General features: G+C 51.1%; 1 protein-coding gene across 13 annotated transcripts in view; it reads left to right on the forward strand.

The window, feature by feature from the left end:
* Positions 1-12,110, forward strand: part of SLC25A22 (solute carrier family 25 member 22) — a 53,099-nt gene that overhangs the window by 13,881 nt on the left and 27,108 nt on the right. For 8 of the 13 annotated variants that reach the window (XR_008748722.1, XM_055813544.1, XM_055813540.1 and 5 more), the window contains exon 2: positions 9,832-9,947. Coding sequence is in view for 12 of the 13 variants with exons in the window: in XM_055813544.1 (XP_055669519.1) it covers positions 9,928-9,947 (20 nt within the window). In the remaining variant the exon portion in view is untranslated. Of the gene's footprint in view, positions 1-2,099; positions 2,119-3,351; positions 3,919-3,968; positions 4,596-7,989; positions 8,009-8,042; positions 9,095-9,831; positions 9,948-12,110 lie in introns of those variants that run through there. The other 5 variants (XM_055813549.1, XM_027784955.2, XM_027784954.2 and 2 more) reach the window with 5 other exon arrangements.

Here is a 12,110-nt window from a genome sequence, read left to right on the forward strand (position 1 = left end):
AGCTGAAGTTGGGGCTATTTCTGGCTTGTATCTTGTTCAACGTCTGCTGAAGGAACACAGTGCAGGGGAAACAACTTGGATTAGTGGTTTGTTTTTCTTTCTTCTCAAAAGAAGAGGGTTTTCCCCCCCCCTTTTCTAGGGCTGCATACAGCATTCTGAGAAAAACTGTACTCATCTTGTGACATGAAGGTGGTGGTCATCATAACAGTCCATCCTTGAGACAGCTGCCACCAAGCTCTCCAACTTGTGGGCCGTCACCAGAGTCCTGGAGGGCTTGTATTGCATCACGTCCATCCTGCGTGCCCCATGCTAGCCCTGAGGCAGGACCAACAGCTCTCAGAAGGGGGGCTCGCAGCAGGCACAACGCTGACCAGTGCTGTCAGTCCTTCCCCTCTGCGGTCTGGGATCTGGCAACGGTGAGCCGGCACCATCCCAGGAGGACACGCTTCAAGGCATCTAACAGGAACAGCTCTGTGGGTGTTTGGTGTTGCTCTGATGGGGTACTGCTGCAGCTTGGCCTGGAAGGATGCTTACTCCTCCCAGCCGGGCCACTGGCACCCCTTTCTATCAGAGACCGGTCTGCTGAGAGCTGGGAGCCCTGGTTTTGTTGCTGGAGGGGAATGAATGGTCCCTTTCATGGCCCAGGACCTCAGCTCTGTGCTCTGCCTAGTTCCTACTGAATGGGCTAGATTCCAACCCTCACTTTCCCTTGGGCTTCTCGGTTGATTGTTTTTAATTACTGCTTTGTACATGGTGATTATTTTAAATTGGGAGGGGGAAACCTTTATCCTACTCTGCCAGTCTCTTGGCAGAGCACCTGAGTGAGGAATTTGCATCATTTAGTTTCTCGGTGGTACATCCTTCCAGATCAAAGTGTTGGTCTGTCTGTTGCTCTGCCTTTTCTTGACCACCACAAATTATTGAGGAGGAAACGCTGTATACAAGTTATTGTTTGTTCTGTCAGCTCTGTCTCCCATCTGCCAGACTCCAGCTTCTCAGCAAAGCTGTCCTCTTTCTCCAGCTAATGCTGCATGTCTCTGAAACTGTAATTTCTTAAAAACTGGTATGGGGAACTGATCCAGGGGAAGATGGGTTTAAAAATAGTCAGTCACGCCAGTTCAACGTGTGACTACATGGTTTCTCAAGTGGCACTTGGAAAGGGGCATCACTGGTAATAAGCACCCACTTATGTCATCCAAAGATGTCCACGCTGCAGAGTCGGTTGTACACCAGCATGATCACGTGTGGGCAGTTTTACTATCTGTCAGTTAGCTTGTGCTTCCACTGTTGGCTTTTCAGTTGCAAAATAATGTAGGCCATTATAAACTTAAAGTAAATCATCTTTATCCCTAGAGGTTGCCACATTGTATATAGTTCATTGTGTTTGCATATGGTTTAGTTGTTCTGTAGCTACTTTTTAGAGATCCCTTTGAATTGGTGCAGGTCTCTACGGACCAAAGGCTGGAGCTCACCACAATTTTCAAATAAAATGCTGGGCCCGATTTTCTGCTGTGGCTGTGCTCTGACCTCATATCACCGCATCACTGAATATTTTATGAGATGCATGGAAAGGTTTTTTGGCCCTCTGGCTCCTCCACCTATTGGACTGTGTTTCTGTAGAAGCCATGGAGAGCCAAGACTGCATTTGCCTTTGGGCACATGTAGTTGGCCGTAATTTGGAGACTTGTTAATTGTGTTGTAAGTGTTGAGAGGAATGAGAGGGGTGCAGAGCTTGATGTGGCATTTGTGCTGAGCAGAGGAGCCAGGTCTCTGGAGACTCATCCACTAGACCCACTTGCCTTTTTAAGAACTCGGAGAGGAGTCAGCTTGAGATGGGAAGGGCACTGACATCTCCCGTGAGCTTCCTTTGCTCCCCTTAGTCTTGCCTGCGGTGCTGTGAGCACTTTTAGACCTGTTGTCTCTCTCTCTCTGAGAGGAGGCACTGCAGTTACTGCCTTACGAGAATGTTTTAATGTGTCGCTGTCTTACGGAGCGGGACTCTGCTATGTGTTCTCAGTGAGATGGCTGCAAGCTCATTTGTCCTCTTGAAACCTTCCCTCTGGTTCCTTCAGCTTGGCAGCGCCGATGACTTGGACAGCAAGACCGCGTGAGCCCTGGGTGAGTCACTTCTCCTTCGGCTGTCCTCACTCATCCCATCTTGCAGTGCAGCTGCAAAACCTCCAGGACAAGGGCTGTCCTTGACTGAAGGTCTGTGCAACCCCTAAAATAACTGGTCCCGGGTCTGCGCTGGGGCCTCTTGGTGTGCTGCAGTGCCGATACCCAAGCCCGGCTTCAAGATGAACGTTGACTTTCTGGCTCTCGATCTGGGGCAGTTTCCCAAGACATGCAAAGTTGAAGGGCGTATCTGGCGTCTGTTCCAGATCTGCACAGGCCTGCTCCTCAAGTCTTTCTGTCTGACTTGAATGCAGATGGCTTGGCCCTGAGCAGTTGCCCTTTGCAAACCTTTCTGCCTGGCTGGAGTGGGATGTGCTCTAGGAACTGGGGTGTGATCCAGTGTTAGGACCTGTCAACTGGACTCTGTTTTCTTGAGCTGGCCTGGAGTAGAGCTGAGGGCTAGGAGACTTGTCTGGGAGAGAGACCACAGTGATGCAAGGAGAGGCCTCCGTGGGATTCCCTCTGTTGAGCAATAGGGCAAACAGCTGCTACACCGATCTGAGCAAGCTACTGGGTGGTTGGCCTGGAGAAGGTCTCCAGGCTGGGAAGGTGCTTCTCTTGCTGCTCACAGTGCCTTTTGGAGGCCTTTCTGCAAGCCTTAGCTCTCACAGAGGTGGTGGAAGATGCCTGTTGATTTGAGTTACTGCTTAAGGCTTCTCAGTAAAACAGGCAAAGTTGCAAGATGCTGTACAGGGAATGGGGGGCCAGCCTGTTGCTTCCAACAGGATGGAGAGCCCGGAGGGGAGCACGTGGGAAAACTGGGTGTGTTCCTCCTGCTCCTGCTGCCTGAAGGGAGGAGGATCACCATGTCCTTCCCTGCTCTTTTGTCCCTTTCCTTTCCAGTGCATGCTGTTCCACTCACTGTGATCCTTGCTTTGGAATCAGCAGCTAGGTTGGCTTTTCTGTGCATCAGAGGCCAAGCAGACAGAGGGGCTGTTGCTACGCGCAGTAAAGTGTCTGTCCGATGTCTTTTTTTTATTATTTGAAAAATCAAATTTTTTTTGAAATTTTTCAATTTGAAATTTGAAAAAAAAAATTGATTTTTTTTTTATTTTGGAAAAAAAAAAGTCACCTTTGGCTTTGCATAGAGGTGATGCCAGTGACTGAGGCCAGCAGGCAAATGGAGAGAGAGCACAAGCTGCCTCCAGCATGTGGTGGGACTTTTGTCCCTGAGAAAGGGGGGTTGGTTGGACCAGCTCAAAAGAAGCTCTTGAGTGCTGAGCCCTCTCCTTCCTTGGAGAGCGGTGGAAATGGCTGTGTTTCTGAGGCCAGTGTTGTCATCTTGGCTGCCACTGTGTGAAGGTAAATGAAGTCTCTGAATTTCCTGTAATCTCAAATAAGGCCTGAGGGAGAGGATAGTCACAGCACTGTGCGTGCAGTGTCAGAATACAGGACGTTGCTGTAGTCCTGGGAGCTTGCAGTGTTGTCCCCTGTGACACTTCCAGCATGGCCCTTTTGTGGCTCTTTTCCCATTGCAACGTTACGGGTAACTGCACAGGTCCAGATGGGTGAAGGATGTTGCGGGCAAATGCCTCTGCTAAGATGTTGGACTCTTTTTGTTTGTGCCTTGTTTCTTCCTAAGCTGGAACGTTGTCATGGGAGCAGGGTGCTCCTCAGGCTGCCAGTTGTGGTTGGAAGTCCTGTCTGAAGGGCAAGTCAGCAGCAGAGCCGTGACGAGAGCGCTGGAGCCTTTGCTGCTAATCAGGAGTTTTGGTCCTCTCTTGAACCTCCAGGTGCATCCAGGTAAATCTATACCGCCACCGCCTCTGTTCGCAAAGCCAAACACCTCTGGAACATGCCCTCAGTCCAGGGGCTGTCCTGCGCTGCCAGAGAACTTGCCTGTTTCTTTGTGTCATGAGGGAGATGTTTTGAGGTGGTTTATCATCGTGAGGTCTGGCAGCATGGAGAAGTTGAGACTCCCCGGTCTGAGCCCAGTCTGCACAGAGGGCAGACGCCAGTTGCAGGGGCAAAGTTTGCCCGCTGTTTTGCAAGGGTGCCAACCTGACTGCTTTCACTGTGAACGTGCTCTGGCATTTTTGGCTGTAGATAGGAGGGTGTCAGGGGACTCCGATCTTGAGCAGCCAGCAGGAGGGAAGCCGCACAGGGCAGAGGTAAGTCGTGGAGGACAGAAGGGACCGCAGGAGCTGAGGGCTCTTGCTGGAGACTGTTGAGAAGGAGGAGCGAGCGCCCTGCGTGCTGGGGCTCAGCATACCCACCGCCTTGCAAGCTGAGTGGGCACTGTGCCACTGAGCCTGTCCCCGTGGGGGTGCGAGCAACCAATGGTGCAGGCAGGTGGTGTGCCACCTCCCCGCTGGGACTTTGGCCTTTTTTCACCTGAGGTGAGGAGGTGACCTGCCCTGGGCTCAGTGCTTTCAAAGCCCAGCGTGGTAGGGGACAGTCAGCCGCTGACTGCGTGGCAGGTGAGTTTGCATCTGCAGCCCCGGGGCTTCTGGGGCTGGTGGCAGAATGGGATGAAGGGACTGCGCTGTCCCACTGCACAGATGGAGAGGTGACAGTCTGTGACAGTGGGGGAGCGTCTGCCAGTGTGTTTGAGCTTTGTTTTATTGAGGACTAATGCCCTGCCTGGTGCTGCAAGGAAATTCATGGCAGTCCCTGCTTTTGAAAGCCTAAGGGCAAGTGAGCAGCAGGGGTGAAGCTGCCACCAATTCCCTTCATCCCCTCTATCCCGAAATGTCTTGAGCAGGCAAAAGCCAAGTTGGCAGCCTCTCCCCAGGTGAGATTTTCTGATACCACCTCCCTTGTGTGCTTTGTGCCAGCATGCATCTGGAAAGAGCTTCTCTCAGGAAGTATTTGTGGTTCAGTTTGCACTCCTTAAACCTTAGCGTTGCGATTGCAGCTTGGCTGCAGTCATTAGCAAAACTTGGCAGGGTGTCTGCACCTTCAAATGTCTTTGCACCGTGAAGGGAAAGGGGTCTGCTGATCCCAGAGGGTTTCTCCTCTCCCAGCAGGTACTAGTTGCTGATTGCTTCCCCCGGACTTCTGTGGCTGTGAGCGGTTGCATGGCTGTGTCCTCTTGACACGGTGGATGCTGGCACAGTTTTGCTCTGTCCTCTTACCCTCTGAGCCCTGCATCTTGATGTCAGCTTGTCTGGCTGGGGCACTGAGTTTGTCTGCTCTCGAGGCAAATGGGAATATGTGGAAGGGAGTCCTGTCTTCCCCTTCGGCTCTTTATTTTCAAGTCAAGGTTGTAGTTTGAATATTTGCTTTCAGTGACAGCTCCAGCACGTGCTGGCCTTCAGTTCTCTCTCATCCTTGCCTGACCGCTCTGCACAGATGTTAGCGCTGGCACAGAAGCAGGGATGGGAACACGTGTTTGGGTGTAGGGAGAGGATGGGATTGCTTCCTTCAGCCGCAGCACCTGCTGACGTTGGCTAAAGGTCTTCTGTCAAAATGGCAGCCTGCATGCACTCAGGTAAATCAGCATGTCCAACGGTCTGCGCCCAAAAGGCTGTGCTCAGTGCTCAGCTGCGGTGTGGGGCTGCTGGGGAGGGGGGAGCCGGGGAGTGGGAGGGCTGGCGGAAGGCAGAAGCGAAGAGCCAGCCTCTGGGAGGGAGCTGCTGGCGGGACCGGGGAAGCTGGTGGACTGGGAGCCTGCAGCTGGCTTGGAGGGTGCTGCATGGTGGCTCTGGCAGCCTAGCAGAGGGAGAGCAGGACAAGAGGGAGGATGCTGAGCTGTGGGGACCCCCAGGGTCAGACTGTGGGCAGAGCAGTGGCATCTGCAGGTAGAGGTGGCAACCCACTGCCACAAGGCAGTGTGGTGGCAATAAGTGTGATGAGTGTGGTCAAAGAGGTGTGGGTAAACTTAACCTGTTCTTTCCCCACGGTGTCTCGGCTTGTGGAGATGTTGAGTGCCTCTGTCTCCATCCCAGCTTGCCAGCAGCACACATGGCATGTATGTGGTGAGACTGTGTGCTCCCCTCCATGCCCCAGGCTGGGCTGTGATTCTCTGGTAAGCACTTTTCCTTCTGGTGATAAGGCAAGAGTCGAAGGTTAAGAGTCCAGCCCTGTGCCCCAGGCTGATCAGGAGTGCAGCAGGTCTGCAGCAGGCAAAGGTTGGCCATCCTGGAGAAAAGCTTATGTTTGAGTAGTGTGGGTGGATGAGCCTGTGTGGTACGTGGCAAGGCAGGGGAGCAAAATAGCACCATTTTGCCCATGCCTGAGGCTGTGAGGACCAGCTACATCTAAAGCTGGCTAGGCTGGCATTGTGCTTCCCACAGTCTGGCTGCTGTCGCTCTCTGGAGCTGTATTTTGGGAGCTGGGAAATGGGAGAGGCTGGGCTGAGGAGGCTCCTGGGCTGTCTGTGTGTGGCCATGTGAGCTTCAGGCCCTTTGCACCACCTCTCTGCCTAGCACAGAGGCGATGCCCTGTGCTGCAGCGTGCGCGACACTCTGAAACTAATTTACTTGATCATTTTAATAAATGTAGAAGGGACATCCCAGTGTGCGAGTAATGGGGCATTAATCCATGCTAGCTGTGTTAACAGCACTCTAGGAAGGAATTAATGCCACATAATTCATTGCCCATGCAGCTCTCGCTCTCTTAATTATGGGATGTTCAATTTAGGGAGCCCATTCCATGAGGGCTACTCAGCCTCTTTGGCTTTGAGTTGGGTCTCTGGCAGTTCTTACTTCCCTTGTCTGTTCACTACCAGTTTCCTCCCTGCTCCTCTGTTCCTTGTGCCATGCAGGTTCCCAGTTCCAGTGGTGCAGTTGTCCACTGGGCCATGGAATTTAACCATACCAAGACCTTCTGAGGCATCAGCACCTTTTTGATGCTGCTGGCTTGTCTGCTGCCCCAATGCAGATGCTGATGGAAGGTTTCCTAGGAAGATGCAAGCCCTGCTGCCATGGGAAGCCCTCCAGCTACACCCCTGCTTGGCTGCAGAACCTTTGCTTGCCTGCTTTTGTTTGCATTATTTCGCTCCTGAGAGCGCTGTGTTCCTGGGGAGATACACTCAGGTTTTCACTTAAATCTCTTTCCTTTCTAGGTTAAGTGTGTAATGGTCTGGACTTGTTTTTTAAATACTCTAAGAAATTACCGGCATCCTCTTCCCAGCCTCTGTTTTTCCTCCTCTCAGGCTGCAGGATTGCAGCAGTTCTCCTGCCCTGGGAGGGATGGGAGTCCAGCTCTCCCCAGGAACTCCCTGGCGAGGGTGCTGGAGGCTTCATCATCCATCCATCATCTTTTACGGGACTTGGGGAGTTCTGTAGATTACAGCAAAATGCTGAGAGTTTGCAGTGACTTTGGATTTGTTTTGCAAATAGTCATTCGCTGGAGCTCTGTTTGAACAAACAGAGCTCAAATAAGCTTTCCACTTCAGTGCATTAAAATCCCTTAATGCATTAAAATCCCCTGGCCATGGACATTCAGGCTCTGCTGTGCCAGGTGCTGTATAAACAGTTATCAAGTGCTGGTGTCTGCTGTAAAATGATCACATCATTCGCTTCCCCTCGCTCGTCCGCGAGTTGAGTAGCTTTTGTTAGGGGAGATGATACTAGTCCTGGCATTTGCTGGCCATACAGCCAGCACCAAGGAAACCTGTAACTTTGCCCAATTTTAAACCCAGGAAGATTTTGACCCCTTCTTGCTGTGTAGCTGCAGTAGGAGCATCAGTTCCCTGGTGAGAAGCAGCAGTTTTCCAGCTGGGTCAGACAGCTGGGCTCCGTAGTTACTGGGCAGGTGGAGAGCTGAACCCAAAAGTCAAGGGGAAAAAAAAAAAAAGAGGGAGGAGAGAGCTAAACCCAGCTGTCCTGAGTCCCTCTTGGTGTGGTAGCATCTTCTCCCACCCGCATCACCCGACTTGTGCCAGCAGGTAAGAAGCAGCCCTCTGATATCTCTGTGTGTCCATTTCAGCGTCTCACTTTCCAGCTGGGTGGTGGTGGTGGATGCTAGCAGCCTTGCTGTCTTCTCTTGGCGTGGCCCTTTGCGGTGGCTGCCTGGCCTCTTGGATGTCCTTCTGCAGGGAAGTGTGCAGCAGGGACAACAAGGGGGGAGTTTGCCAGAGCTTGGAGTGGGATGTTGGAACCGCTTGGCGCATATACTTTGTCAGAGCTGCTGCCTCAATAAATACAAATGTTCTATTGAGGGTATAGATATTATGCCAGGGTTACAGGCTTTCAGCAACCGGTCTCCCTGTATTTTTAGATTTGGTCTTATTCTGGTTAAATTGATAGAGAATTAGATTAACCTGAAACAAACTGTTCTTGCAGACATGCATATGAAAGCAAAAGGGTTACAGAAGTGTGTAGTAGCGCGGCGTGGTGGGTGAAGTTTGCGTGCAGTGGTTTGGAGAGGAGCCCCTTTCCCTGGTGAGCTGCGGGTGCTGGTCTCTCGTGGCTTTGGCTGAATGTGGGACTCCAGAAAAGGCAGTTTTTGGTCTCTTGTCATCCAAGCGTGGGACTGCAAATGCTTTCATACTGCCCTGTGCTTGGCCCTTGATGTAACAGGGAGGGGAGCAGGTCAGTGCTGAACTGTGTGTAACCTCTTCCCATACCTGCTTGTACCATCGCCAGCTCTTTCAGGGGCATTTTACTCTCAGGAATGCCTCTGGCCCTCAGGTTGTATCTCCAGAGCAGAAGTGTCAGCCTGAAAGCCACCTTGTTGGATGGGAGATGGTGCGGCTTAGGAAGTCTGTAATTTAGGGGCAAATTTCATTCCAGAGGCAAAGGGCAAAGATATTTCCTCTGCTTCTGGCTCACTGCCCGGGTGGTGACTGGAAGGGGGAGATGGAGGAGAGTGGCTGAGTGCTGCTGAGATGTCCTGAGATGGTCAGTATGAGACTGATGAAAGTATGGGGAACCTGGTCCCCAGGTTGGAGGTGAGGAGGAGACAAGGACACCTCCAGAAAGCTGAAGGTCGGCTTCTGAAATTTTCTCTGGCATCCAGATTTCTTTGTGTGGTAAGTTCTACCAGCTCTTGTCAAATGGTAGCAGTTAAAGGTCTTGGAGGGAAACATTCCTGCAGAATCGGAGCTTCAGCGCTGTGCCAGTAGGTGCTGAGCTGAAAGGAGTGGCCCAAAGGGCAAAGTCACACCAATAGCTTGGGGAGGGAGAAGCACTACTTGAAAGTCAACGTTGGCACGAGGCTAACCGTGGCCTGTCTGTTTGGGCTGGGAAATAGAGGAAGGATTGTAACCACTGGGAGAACTTTTTTTTAAGACTGTCCTTTAGAAACAGCAGGTATGTGTCGGAGGGAAGGGCTGAACAGGTCCTGTGATGGCACGTGATTTTCTTGGGGTGGCTGGGTGGACCTGCAGAGGGTTGGAGCTTCACATGGTGCGGTGTGAAATGTTCCCCGGAGTCTGGGAGCGCTGTGATGGGTGCTGCTGTCCTGGATGCTGCTGTCCTGGATGCTGCGCAGAGCTCCTGTGCTGCCTGGCTGTTGCCCTTCCTACGTGCTGCTGGAGCCTGATGACTAGCAGCTCTTCCCTCCTTGTGTGCGTGTATATTTATATACACACTCGCATTTATAAGGCTCCCTCTGGAGCTCAGTCTCCTCTGGGGAGACCAGGTGCTCCCTTAAATCACTTGTTGCTCAGCTAGCCTCCCCCTGCAGCCTGCCCAGTAGGACCTGAGCTTCAGGAACAGCGTAAGTGTCTCAGCTTTGTCTCCTTGGTGTCTTTCTCTCCTTTCCCAGGAAGAAACTAAAGTCAAAAAGAAGTGACTGAAAAAGAAATTAAGGAACGATTTGAAGGAACAGATCCATTTCTTAACAAGATCAAGTTTGAATTAAATGGCTGATAAACAGATCAGGTAACTTTTTTTTTTTTTTTTTTCAAAAATTTTTGAGATGTTGGTTGTGTTTTAGATTTTTCTTTTAAAGTCTTTCGAACATAATCCCTTTTGGTGATACAGGAGGTTGGAGGAAATTACCTGGACATATCTTCTGGCCTTAAACAGTTCCGATTCCTTCTCTGCTCCTTTCTTACCTGCATTTTTTCAACCTTCTCTTATTTTCTGTCTTTACCATGTTGTCACATCTCAGCCTTCTTCAGTTCTTTTTTTCTCACTGCCTTTTTCTTTCCACCCTCTGCTTTTTACCCTCCATGTGTCTGTTCCTTTTTGCTTTTTCTTTCAAAGGTCAGCTTGACCTGCTGACTTCAGCTTGCTGACATCAAGGGAGCAAAGCCATCTCCTTGGCCAGCCCAGGATGCAATGCTTGTAATTACAAAGTCCACAGAGTTGCAACCTTGTACCCTTCTTCTAAAGTCAGTCAGTGCTTGAGTGACTCCAAGAACTTGAAATACCAACAATAATTAGTGACACTTAAGTGCACGGCTGGAACTTAATAACATTGGTCCTGGCCTATGCAAAGGCTGGATATGAGTCCTCACTGGAAATTAACTGGGATGTGTATTCTGAGTTCTACCAGTAGCTTCTTGAGAGCTGTGTCAGATGGTCCTGCACGTGGGTTTAACTTTCTGCTGCTTGTGAAGTTGCCCCAGATAAATGACTCCTACATGCTGTCAGATTCCAGAACTTGGCAATGCCTGAATGCTACAGGCGAGAGGGCTGTCCCTTCTTGGTGTTTGCTGTGATTAGGGTATCTTCTTGTGTGCTCGCCTTCTGCAAATGAAAACAATCCTGAGCTGCGCTGATAACAAGACAGCGTTGTGGAGTGTTTATGTGCCTAGATTTGCCCGTCATCAGTTACCCAATTTGGAGAACACTTGGCATTCTTCTCTTATACCCCTGAAGGACACGCTGAGATTCACCTCCATGGAGCCTGACAAGTCTATGTCCCTGATAGCCTCAGCAGAGCAAAAGGAGCAGGTATCAGTGGCCATTTGAAGCTTGGTATTTTGAAGATCTCCCCCACCCCCTCTAATGCGCTCTTGGCAGCGTGAACAGGAGCTTGGTGGCTACGGGGACTAGTTAAAAGGGCTGAGGAGGAGCACTAGAAGAACTGGGATGCCTCTCTATCCCCTCTCACGTTAAACTGAGCAAATGGCTTTATTTGTATGCTAGCCTGTGTTGTCCCTGTTTCACTGAGCCCTGTGCCACTAGGTAGCGAGAGGCGGTAGCTGTGCAGAAGCTAAATAGGACAGAGAGACCAGGCACAGTGGATTCTCATCCCATGAGAGAGCAGAGAGCACTTGAGGTGAAAAGTTGGATGACTTAGTCACAAGGGAAAAAGCTTTTGATTCAGGTGCATTGCCCTCTGTCTCGGGTTCTTCTTTGTGCCCCAGGTCCCTCACCTTTCCCACTTAGGTCATCTCTCCCATCTGTGCAACCACAAGTCTGCAGTGGTCACAGGCAGCCAAGCCAAGGAGATCTGTCTGAGCTTGGAGGATCTACCAAACCCCTTTTCCCCTGCAGTGTGCATCTGTCATCCCTTAGCAAAATGAGATTGATACCAAAGGACTAAAATCCCCGGCCGTGGTTTGCTGCAAGGTGAGATCAAGGGTATTGCATTTCTACAGTAGTGCACATGGAACTTGATCTCAGCGTCTTGCCAGATACTGCCACATAGTCTGTGCTAGTCTCCCTCTGCAGTGCACATGGGGGGACCTGGATTGTTGGTTCAGGTGCCGTGGGGGTGTTGAGCAAGGGTTTCTCACCGGCAAACAGAGTGAGAGGCTCTCTGCACCCCACGTTACCCAGATTTTGGTTTGCCCAGGCACATCAGACTGTTCTCCTTTATGGCTGGGATCTGTGCTGAAGTTGGGGGATCTTTTGCACTGACTGTGCTGTCAGGCAAGATGTTTGCCCTGTGTCTGTGTCTCACTCCCACCTGACAGAAACCCTGTGGTGATTTCACTGTTGGAACAGGTTGAGAGAAGCAAGTGTCTGGCTGCCCTGGGTGTTTCAGGGACACTTAGAGAAGCAATGACAGCACTGAGGCTGGAAAGGGGCACTGGCTGTACCTTGCAGTCTGTGCCAGGCCAGCAGTGACTTCAGAGCTGAATCTGGGGA

This window comes from Falco peregrinus, chromosome 9, assembly GCF_023634155.1.
Source record: "Falco peregrinus isolate bFalPer1 chromosome 9, bFalPer1.pri, whole genome shotgun sequence".
NCBI lineage: Eukaryota > Metazoa > Chordata > Aves > Falconiformes > Falconidae > Falco > Falco peregrinus.